General features: G+C 33.0%; 1 protein-coding gene across 1 annotated transcript; it reads left to right on the plus strand.

Moving 5' to 3' along the window:
- Positions 1-5,423: 5,423 nt before the first annotated feature.
- Positions 5,424-10,085, plus strand: LOC109149551. Its single transcript, XM_019297365.1, has 13 exons — positions 5,424-5,585; positions 5,684-5,752; positions 6,137-6,202; positions 6,312-6,387; positions 6,592-6,669; positions 6,928-7,025; positions 7,142-7,215; positions 7,591-7,681; positions 7,776-7,933; positions 8,235-8,277; positions 8,504-8,569; positions 9,062-9,139; positions 9,434-10,085. The coding sequence occupies exons 1-13, from the start codon at positions 5,487-5,489 to the stop codon at positions 9,563-9,565; spliced, it is 1,128 nt and encodes a 375-aa protein (XP_019152910.1). The 5' UTR covers positions 5,424-5,486; the 3' UTR covers positions 9,566-10,085.
- The last annotated feature ends 2,415 nt before the right edge of the window (positions 10,086-12,500 follow it).

Genomic DNA, 12,500 nt, shown 5'->3' on the forward strand with positions numbered 1-12,500 from the left:
TAAATTATGGTGGCGTACAGCGCGGTATGTGTACGAGAGGAATGGCCCGCGATGAAAGATTCCAATTTGAGTGGGGACGTACAATTGTGGTGCAAATTATGTTGTGGACCATATGTAACATGCTTCAATTCCCCCTTAAAATACCTACTTATATATTATTTATTACTTATACAATTCTTCATCATAAATATTATAATTAATGATTTTCAATTTGTCCCGAAATGGATGACTGGGTGATAGAACATATATGATTCTCGTACTAGTTGTACAAGATTCACAACCTATCAAAACACAAAGAGCTGGGTTCAAACATGAGAACTCTCATTTGAAGGGCCACAGCTATGTCGCTCAACCATAAGTCCTTTGGTATACTTTACTACTTTATCACACAAAAATGGGATAAAGTTATACTAATACAATTCACCATAAGAAAAGGGATGGACGAAAGCCAACTGACGGATGTTTAACTTTTTTTTTTTTTTTTTAGTACTACTAACTCTATTACAATGTTGTACACGACTGATCTTTCATTTAAGAGAGTCATCACAGAGGTGCTATTGAGCTACAAGTTACTTAGCAGCCCCTGACCCTGACCGGCCTCCCCTATTTTAGATTTCTCCAATAGTATGAATAATATTATGAAGATGGGAACCTTTGCCATACCCCCTTCTACCCCACTTATTCAAATTAAAACCAATCACCGACTTTCTTTCAAATTCTACATTTCTATATGCTTTATTCCAGTTTGGAAAGATATGGATCGTGCTAGTAAATCACCACAACTCTATTGTACTAACTTTGTAATGAAGCCCACAAATCCCGATCAAAAGAGCAAAAGAAAAAACAAAACAATAACTTTAACTGCATGTGAAAGTCATGGTATGTATGTACCAATTAATGTACCATTTGGACAAGTGAAGGCCTTTCCAAAACTTGAAGTCATATGAAGCGTAGTGTTTCCTCAAGCCACCATATATATATATATATATATATATATATATATATATATATATATATATATATATATATATATGGGTGATCACATGTTGCCATGTTTTAGATGTGGTCATACGGTCAATTATATTTTATAGGCCATTATATTAGATTAGATTAGATTAGATTAGATTAGATAGATCCAATTATTCATATTAATCAAGATTCTTCCAGTATTTTCGCGTACATTCTCCTACTCAGCGAACTGCAAGGGTAAACTCGTCATAAAGCACCAGAATAGGGAAAATCACATTGTTGTGTGTTTTATTACATTATTGGTGCATGTTGTCAATACTGTTGGTGTATTCTGGAACCTGATCGCTATAAATGACCACTGTAATTACCATAACACGGGAATACATCACTGGTGTGTTTCACTGTGGTGTTTTATTACACTATTGGTGCATGTTGTCAATATTGTTGGTGTATTCTGGAACCCACCCGCTATAAATGACCACTGTAATTACTATAACACCCCCACTTACCAAAACGCGCGAAAATCCTCAGAATTACCACTGTCGTTATATTAAACTGATTCAACGACACAGATACAACCACACCGTCACACCTAATGACATGACCACATATGAGCGATTTTGTATCTGTGTGTGTGTTCGAATATAATCATTATACAATTATAATTTCTTTTATTACTCGAATCAAATTCTATAAGCATGACCTAATATAATTCCAAATTTAGTTATTAATATCAGGATAATAAAATATCATATGCTATACATAAAGAAAATTGATTTAATGTTATAGATATTAGTATTTAGTTTACAAAAAAGTTCGCAATCACTGCTTAAAGCCCTTTTAAGTGAAATTCGCCAAGTGGCCCTAATCAACAAAAAATTATAAAGAGGTAAATCATCATAGGCTGCTAAACCCAAATCCGCTTTACTCATAATGCATCTTCAAATAAGTAATTAACCGACCTGCATGGTTTTTTTCATAAATCAAAGTTATAAATGCTAGTCTTCTGCCTATGAGTATTGGGATAATCATTTTAATTTGTGATCTAATTTAGTTGACAAATTATATTTAATTAAAAATTACATTATTTGTATTAAAATATATAAATAAATCAGTATTGATAACTTGTATATGGTCCATGGAGATGCCCTTTGTTCCCGGGCATCACCCTCGTGACATGTAGGGTTGGAAGACTTGCGTACATGTATTATTCTATTTATATTAATTAATGAGCGTCTGCTTAAAGTTAAAGTATATATAGTACATTAAAAAAATTATAATTTGAAAATTATTTTAAGATAAATAATGAATATAGATTGTACGCAAAGCAAAGTTGGAATTTTTTTTGAATTTTCCCATACCAAAAGATTACAAATGCAATATATTCATCTTGCCAAATTCCTTTTTGTCAAGTCTGATGCACATAATTTTTCTATGTAACCTAATTACGAGCTATTACATAAACGTAAGATTTACTCAATACATATAATCAAATAGTAACACACATTTCTCTCGTAATACAAAACACTTCAATATATCATGACTACTTATTTTCAAAAGTTGTGCTTATTAGTTGAGACTATCTGACGATTCACCTATTCTGCGAGGTTTCAAGGCAGAAACAACTACATAAGTACGTAGAATTATATTACGAACTATATGTTTCATGTCAATTTATAGTGTAGGAATAACCGTGTAGACAGAATTATACCGTGGTCCAATCCACATCCATGTTGCTGCATAAGTAAAATTATATTGTGGATCAACATTGCAATGTGAACTATTGATACAAGTTCATTTATAATATAAACCCATATATGTAGTACAGTAAAATTAAACTTATAATATTATTCCCAGTGATTTACCTTGCAATTAAATCATGCATGGTCCATGGTATAATGATTGGTAGAGTGTGGGCTTCCCCCACAATTTTATAAAAATGTATAGGGTGGGCTTCTTCTACAGTGTTATAAAAATGAATTTATTTATATATTAATGGTCTATTCCACAATGTATATATATCAATAGTTTACCTTGAACTATGCATGGTCCAATAGTTATGCTGTACAACCGAATGTACCATGCGCATGGTGCATACGGTTCAAAACGACGTTGTTTTGATTAAAAACGCGCGTCCCACTTTAAAAGAAAAAAAGCAGGTTCGACTCTCAGCAATAGTATTATTGTGGATATATAGTTATGAAATTGTGGATATATAGTTATGAAATTGTGGTTATATAGTTATGAATTTATGGATATTTAGTTCAATCATATATTCAGTGGCGGAGCCACAATGTGGGGGCTGCTGCCCCCACTCACCCACCCAATATATAGTATATATACCAAACATTAACTAAAAGTTGCTTTGGTTTAGATGGCAAAACCATTGGTGTAATACATAATGGTCCAGAGTTCAAAACCTGAAATGTTGAATTTGTTCTTTCAATTTTTAAATACCAATAGTAGGAATACTAATTTGATATTATTATTATTATTATTTTTTAACATTGAGGTTTTTTTTTCTTTTATTTTTTTAATATTATTAGTGAGATGAGTAAACTTTTGTTTTTGACATTTTTTTAATATTAATAGTGATAATTCTAATTGGATTTTTTATTTGTAACATTGTGATTTCTTCTCTTTTTTCTTTTTTAATATTAATAGTTAGATGAGTGATTTATACTCTGTTTTTCATTCAAACTATTTTATCTAATTAATTATGTTTTATATTTTATTTTAAATATTTTTTTTATCTTGATGTATTTTGATTTTTCATCTCTAGTTAACAATATTTATGATTTGGTTTCCAAGTGTTTCATTTTTTTAAAAATATCGCGCTCGTTAGTTCTAATATTTTGCCCCCACTGAAGAATATTTCTGGATCCGCCACTGCATATATTGTGGATATTTAGTTCATTCATTGTGGATTTTTACTTCATTCATTCATTTATTGTGGATTTTTACTTCATTCATTCATTCATTGTGGATTTTTACTTCATTCATTCACTGTGGATATATAGTTATGAAATTGTGGATATATAGTTATGAAATTGTGGTTATATAGTTATGAATTTATGGATATTTAGTTCATTCATTGTGGATATTTAGTTCAATCATATATTGTGGATATTTAGTTCATTCATTGTGGATTTTTACTTCATTCATTCATTCATTGTGGATTTTTACTTCATTCATTCATTGTGAATTTTTACTTCATTCATTCACTGTGGATATATAGTTGTGAAATTGTGGATATATAGTTATGAAATTGTGGTTATATAGTTATGAATTTCTGGATATATAAAAATGCTACTGGAATCGAACCTGATTTCTTCTTTAAGTGGGACGCGTATTTTTTTAACCAAAACGGCGCCGTTTTACAACCGTATGCACCTTGCAAGGTACATTCGGTTGCACAGCATAATTTGCGTGCATGGTCCATGCCGTAACGATTGGTATAATGTGGGCTTTCATCTTCAATTTCAGTAAAATAATTCAACTTCCTCAACAAGGAAGAATGAAGTAAAAAAATTCAACTTGTACATACTGTCTAATTATGACTACCTCAACAATGTTATCCATTATTTTCATTTATTAGTCACACCTAGATATACTGTATTTATTATAGTACTCTATTATTATTATTATTATTATAAGAAAATTGTACTCCGTATCAAATTAACTCCCAAACATGTTAATTAACTTTTTAGGTAATTTAATTGTTATGTTTTCAAGACAACAGTAAACATATTAATTAATTTTTTTTGTATAATTATTCCCAACAAACATATTTTTTAAAAATATTTTTTCAAAAATTTAAGGTAAAAAGGGTCAAATAATTCCCTAAACTTTACCTAAAAAATCAATTAGGTCTCCAAACTTTTAAAAAGTGTAATTATACGCTTTAACCGTTGTTGGTCACCATCTACCAGAGAAGGAAACCTCCAAAGAAGGCGACCAATGGTCGCCTTCTCTAGTAGATGGCGACCGACGATGGTTCAGTCGTCACCAGATTTTCGCTGAATATGATGCGGGAACTGAAATGATTTGTAATAGCTGGTCATTTACCATTTCTTAGACTTTATTGTCTTGATTTAATATGTTAAAGGTTTTTTTTTTTTTTTTTTTGAATGTATATGTTAAAGGGTTTAGTTGTATTTTTAAAATTTTAGGGACCTAATTAACTTTTAAGTAAAATTTATAGGCTTATTTTATCTTTTTTTTTTTCAAAATTTAATTGATGAGGAAGTATCAAAACATTCTCTAATAATAATGTTTGTTTAAAAAAAAAAAAAAAAAACAACTAATTTTGTAGGTGATGGGCTGAGCTCGGTAATTGGGCCTTGATTAACGAGCCCGGAAGAGCCATTGGATTATTTTTAAAAATAATAATAATGGCGTAATTTTAATAATGTAATTTAATTAGGGGTTTTATTTTTAATTTTTTGCTGAGGTTTTTTTTTTTTTTTTCTGCCGCCACCACAATAACAGCCGCCGCAGCCACCGTCGGAACTAAAATGTTGGAGGCGAAGACCTTGAAGAAAGCGGTGGTTCCGACCACCCTCTTCGAGCACCCTTCTCCGGGAAGCCTCCAGTCCACTCGTCTTGCCCTCCATGTTCGCTCCCAACTTGGTCTTCCTCTCATTTATACACTCAATTTTCAAAAAGTACGCTCAAAATTTCACGTTTTTTGCTCCGCGTTTCAATTTTGTAGGTCAATGGTACCGACGGAGACTCTTGTTGGGTGTATATTGCTTCTGGTTGCCGCATTTACAAACTCCTTGTAAGTTGGCACCTCCATTTGAATACTTACAGCTTACATGTGTCTTTAATTTGAATGCTTTCTTGAGTGTATTTATGTGTTTGTTGTAATGCGTCTGTGAAAGATTCTGAAATGATATAGCAGACAGGTTTGTTTCAAAAATTTCTTTTTTTAGCTAGATTAGTTACCTCAAAGTTTTGAATGAACATGTCATATAATAGAGAAATGAAAATAGAGGTAAATGCAAATGGAAATCAAGCATAATGGAGAGTAAGAAGTAAGGACATTGTTAATTGAAAATTCAAGATAACCATGAATTATAAGAGATTAGATGAACTCTGGTCTGGAGCTGTTTGGTTTTAGTATTGTTTTACTACAATATAATATTTCATTTTCTGTATCCAGATTTCAACAAGGAACTCATCAGTCGGTCTAGGGAAGGAGGAACTCCTAATTCCTGAGCAAACAGAGGTACATATGTTATTACTGAGTACTATCACTATGGTTATTGTTCAAACCCTGGTTGCCAGGTCAGGAGTCTAGTTTTGCTCATCTATTGAGGTACACGTGAATTGTCAAGGTTCTGGACTCTGCAGTTGTCAACCGCTGCCCTCATCGCTCGGAAATACAATCCATAGTGCTTGCTGAAACTGAAAGTAAGGGATTGTTGTGCTTGGACAGAGTGCAATTCTTTCTTGTCTAAATTATAGTTTTTTCCTCCTATGATAGTAGAGTTATTTATAATGTTTTTAATGTAAACCGTTATTTATAATTGCTTAAGATAGTAGAGTTATTTATAATGTTTTTAATGTAAACCGTTATTTATAATTGCTTAAGAATTCAGGATGTTGCATCTACAGGCACTGGTTGCTCAATTTTAGGAAGTGTGGACTCTTATGGACATGTTATAGTTTCTAAATTAAAAACTTGTGGCGAAGGTATGCATTTCTACTTCTCATTCTCTCTTCCAACAAACAATGCAATCTGAAAGTCATAATTTTACCCTGTTTAGTGTTTATAAGAGAAAACTATGTACTTTGAGTACTGGTACTGGGCATGAGTTAATAAATTTGAACTGATGCTATATTTTGGATAAGGAGTCTATCACTCTATGCATAGAATTTCTCTCTAGCTAAAAGCTTAAGATTCCAAACTTTCAGCCATAGTGCCCTAAATGCATGTAAAATGTATTCCAGATGTTGATAGGTTGACCTTTTCAATCTCTCCCCGGGATAGTGGTGTTGGAGAAGGTAGCTGGGCTGGCCTGTGCTTCAATCCAACTCAGTGGTCCATGGTACTATATTTATTTATCTACGGAGTATTTCTTAAAATTTTCACTTTCCTTAGTTTGATAGCATTACACTTTCTTATTTTTAGATGAACTTCACTAATCAATTGCTTTTGCCTCAGGCAGCTGTTGCACACAGTTTTGGCAAGAGCGTTGATGTCTATGACCAAGATATTCATCTTCGCACTTTACGCACGCAAGTACTCTGTCTTTTGCATTACCTCCATGGGACTTCCATTTTGTTGTTGGTACTATGTGCTGGAATTGGTTTTATCAAACTTCATTTGATACTGAAAATTTAACAAAGTAACTTTCTAACTATAGTATAGTAGTCTATTGTTTAACGAACTAGGCAGGGTGATTATGTGCGGGGAATGCTCGTTCTCTATAATATTTTGCATTTCTTTTGTGATATTTTTTGGAATTGACTGCTGAAGTTAGTACTTGGTAGTTGGTAGAGATAAAAATAAATTTAAACATTTTAAGCTTTAGTTCAGCTGAGAATATAAGCATTTTTGGAACTTTATGTTCTTGTTTAAATGTTTCTTATAGATGTTTGCCCCATTTGCAGATTGCGGTATCCAACTTCACTAACATTTATGCAAAATTTGAGTGGTGGTCAGGGTGAAAGTTCCGTCTTAGCCATCACAGAAGGGTGCCAGGTATTTCCATTTCTCATGCTGGATTTCAACATTTCAGGAATCATGCTTATTGTCTTCTCTAATTATTCCTTTGTCTATATCGACTTCATTTCAGCTTAGTATATGGGATTTACGAACGAAAGAAAACGGAGGGTGTGTGCATAGAATTTGTGGGACTGTAGGGGATATCTTTTATGCAGTCTGTAATTCTTCGAGTGGCACTATCGCGGTGGGTGGAGCTGATCGCACTGTTTCTGTTTATGACCCTCGCAGGTTGTTGCTTTCTGAAACACTAGTTAATTTTTCCCCGGGAAGGATCATCATGACGGGGGTGATAGTACTTAAATAAACTTTGCATTTGCTGCCATGTTATTATTCTCCTGCTTTCACCTTTCTCCTAATCTCCTCATAAACAAAACGGGAATAGTGAAATTGTGTGGTGTTCAGATATTACTTTAGCTTTCCATGCCTACTAAAGAGTCTTAGTGAATTCATTCCTACCCTAAACCGGGAAAGACATCTTTGATATTTGTTCTTCTTCCTCGCCCTAAATAGTTGTACACCTTGAATGCAGATGGGCGACACTGTCAAGGTGGTTGAACTGTTCAAAATATGAGGTCAGTTTGAACCTTCTGCGGTTGTATACTTCATTTTTTTCCATCAATAAGAGTTGCAATACACCATAGAGGAGGAGGAGGACAAATATATGCTAATTGTCCTCGAAGTCTTAAGAGAGCGGGCCCTATATCTTTAGAACAACTTGTGCACAAGATAAACATATCACGCCTTTATCATTAACAATCCTTCATTTCCAACTAGCAATAATCGGTTTTAATGTTGCAGATAACAAGACTTGCTTTCTCATCAGTCGATTCAGATTACATCTATGTGCAAGGAGTAGATTATGAGGTATGTATTATTCTATGAACAGCTGACAATTTGTCGGTGATGAAGTTTAACCTCTTATGGTTATGAAATCAATTTATACGGTGTGTGTAAATCCTTTATACATTAAACTACATCTCAACTTTGTCAAAAAACCACCCCCCCCCCCTTCCCAAAAGCGAGAAATAAGTACGTAATCATAAACACCTCTTTATCTCTGAGCAGGACTGTTTTTATTTTGAATTCAATGGAGTTGCTTTCTGAAAAGATGGAGTGAAAACAATCAAGCTTTGTACTTTTACTCGATTTTGTCAATTTATCCTGTCTTGTCAATTTCAGCCCTTGTTTCTTACAAAAGCTTTTACTTATTCTTTAGAGCTTTTTTGTCCCCCATAAACTCATCTTAATCTGAAGCACAAGAACAAAGTTAAGTGTGTCTCTCATGATGAACTACTACTATAATTTTCATGTCATTTTTGCAGTTTAACATTACATTCTATGAACCTATATGCACAGGTTCTCTGTGGACAGTGGAGAGATGGCAAGAAAGCGTTTTCATTTAGAGGAGATTCAAATTGGCTTGGGTTCAACAAGGTATGATCATTGGTTCGGACATGCTACACCCTTGTCGTCCGTTTGCCAGTCCCACACGTTTTTATGGGAACCTTAATGAAGAACTGTTACGGAATAACATGAAAGAATTTATTAACGTGGCCAATCCTTATCCTATTCACATTAAACTTCATTTCCCTTGAAAACCTTCGAGTTCAGAATGGTGAAGTGGAGTGACTCTTATCTGGTTTTTAGTTTTTTACATCACGGCATATGAGGACAAAACGACTATTTTACACATCATACTTCTAACATTTTCGACTCCTTCCATTTCAGTGTTCTGACAGGGACCTTGTGGGGGGATGGTGCGATTCAGGGAGCTTGTTTGTGGCCGATGTTTGCAGGAAGAACAAATCACTCGCGGAAAATTTAGATTCATCTAATGGAAATGCACTCTTGATCTCTTAATCGATTCTTCACTTCACATCCAAAGATATGTCAGATCTTTGCAACATTATCAAGAACAATCATCACTCCGGTTTTTCTGTCAGCACCGCAATGCTAGGGGCAGAATTGGAAACGCAACAAAAACCTTCTTCAGCCCTCAACTGGTGCAGCATATCAGCATGCAAGGTGAGCCACTGAGCCCCCATAGTTTTGTATGCAGTCAGTCCCAGATTCTCATTCAACTGAAGTGAAAAGACTTTCTTGTCCTCCTTGTGGTGCTGCTAGTGTTCCATCAGGCTAAATTATAGGAACTTTAACTAAATGCTGTACTAATACTTACTCTGATAGTCAGATCTCCACTTCAATCAGCAGAAATTTATGGCTTTTTTGAAGCAGCAGTCAAAATGGATAGTCCTTGCAACCTTTGAAATTTTACCCTTTGTGTTGCAAAGTGTCAAACATTAGACTGTTGCATATGCTTTTTCAAACTTTAGTCCAAAATAGTTTGCAACTTTTTGAATAAAATGAGATCAATAACCAACTTATTTAGCCTAAATAACCAACATGTTTTGTGTGTTTATCTGTCAATATAAACTCAATTAAGCTAATGTTATGGATGTTAACATATCAAGATATTTGAATTATATATATAATATAAAGACAGAAGGGAGCAAAAAAATAAAAAAATCTGCAGATTTGAGTGAGTCAACAGGATGAATCTTTCAAAGTCAAAAGTCAAGATAGTGAGGAAAAAAATGTGGGTGTCTGTCTCTTGGAGATAAGGCAAGATTGTGGTGTTGGTAGGTCATGTTTGGATACCAACATGAGGACCCCATTTTCAGAGGTCAAGAGAAGCCTAGTTTGCAGTGCATACTCACCAACTGCCAATCAAACCCTTTAATTTCCTTTGGACAATAATCAAGGGCTGCCCAGTATTTGATACCACCACTCAATTGCCCATCAAAGACCGCCAAACACCTAGCAAACTTGGGACAGTAATTAAGTTAATTATTAATACAATTGTATAATTGGAAGATCGACTATTGTATGATTGTGACATGTTAAAGAGATCTAGTCATGTTTTCTTTGATTTACTGGAAAGTCTGTCGCTACTATTTGAAGGTGATTTGAAGGTGCGTTTTAGGTAAAGCTCGCCTTGTGACTTTAGTTGACAAAGGGGCACAAGGAAGTAAACCAGTCTATATTGCTTATAACTGACCAGCTCATCAACGTCTTATTAGTAAGAGTGAAACTTTAGGGATGTGATGTGATCTAACTGAATCTTAATTAGTCTTACTGTAGTAAAGATGACAGATGTTATACACAAAAATTCACTAGAAAAAAAAAAAAAAAGGAAAAGTTAGTTAGATGGATGAGTATTTGGAATTTATTATTATTATAATAATAATAATAATAATAATAATAATAATAATAATAATGAAATTGTCAATATATAATAATAATTTGAGAATTGTTTGTCCTTTTTCCTTAATCCAAAACTAGGTTGGGCAAAGCAAAGGTTTTCAAGAAAACTAAGGTGTCAATGGTTAACCCCCAAAAGGGGGTTTATGAAAAGGAAAGCAGAGAATGTGAGGAGAACAAATGGCTAACTTATTGGTGGGGAGAATCTTGAATCTTCAACTCCAAGATTTGGTCCACTCATTTTATAATTTTATAGTAATATTAATATAATACAAAATTTTATAATGCTCATGAAAATTTACTATTTATATCACTATAAATAGATATAGACAATAATATTTTTGTAACTAATTATTACTTTATTTATAAACATATTCTAGCTTCTTTTTTTTGTGATAATGAAAATTCGCAATCACTAGTTATGGTTGTGCACTAAGTAAAACATACTCATGTTTAATAGCACGTAAACCACATAAGAGGAGTAAATCATATACTCATGTTTTTCAAATATGTTGTTACGTACACATAAATGACTCAAATTTCTTTTACTACACTTTTTTTTTTTTACCTAAATCAACATTTTTTAGTACACTAATAACTTTTTAAACCACCATTTTAGAGCAAGCATGTAAAAACAAATATTATAATTGAAGTTCTGTCAACTTTAATGGATAGATACACCATTATTCTTTTAATTTATTTGTTAATCGTTGTCCTATATACATTAATCTTTTTTTTTTAAAAAAAAAAATTGTAAAATCAGATTTGTAGTGGAAAAACAGAATTCTATAGGTAATCCATCTCCATCTAGTGGGCCCTACATACTATTATACTAGGTCCAAGGATAGCAAGTTGAGAGATACAAACGTTAACATTGGTCTGTCGGACTGATTCCTCCTTATCCCTAAATATATAAATAAACGTTTAAACACTGTTTATAAATAATAAAGATTTGACTCGTCAAGCGATATTTGTCCCATTTATTGATTAAATATGATTTTTCTATATATGATACCATATTTCTTTAAGTTGTGATGTTACACATTTTGAAGAAGTATACAAAAACGTGCATAGTATCTAAGAGTTTTACTTTTGGTACATGGAAAATAGGATAGTGATGATATATATTTGAAGTAAGATTTATGGGTTGAAAATAAATGTAGCTTATTGTTATTAAATTATATATATTGTGTGACTGGACACGGATATTAAATGGTCGGGCGATGGTGAAGCGCCTTCTGGTCCTTTAATCAACATGTTGGAGGCTTGCAAATAGGTGAAGAGTCGACATTGGGATGTTCAGCTTAACCATATTTATAGGGAACAAAATAGGATTACAGATTAAAAATCTCAAAATTAACATTGCAGTTTGATCTTGGCATTCGAGTGTGAGAGGAGCCAGTCCCATCTATTTATGATGTTTTAGTGGAACACGGTTCGAGCATTGTTTGACTTAAGAGAATATGATTTTAAAATTATTTTTTATTTTTAATAACAACATCTGCTGATTATCTAAGAATAAAAAGATAAGTGT

Source organism: Ipomoea nil, unplaced genomic scaffold (assembly GCF_001879475.1).
Source record: "Ipomoea nil cultivar Tokyo-kokei standard unplaced genomic scaffold, Asagao_1.1 scaffold2159, whole genome shotgun sequence".
Classification (NCBI taxonomy): Eukaryota; Viridiplantae; Streptophyta; class Magnoliopsida; order Solanales; family Convolvulaceae; genus Ipomoea; species Ipomoea nil.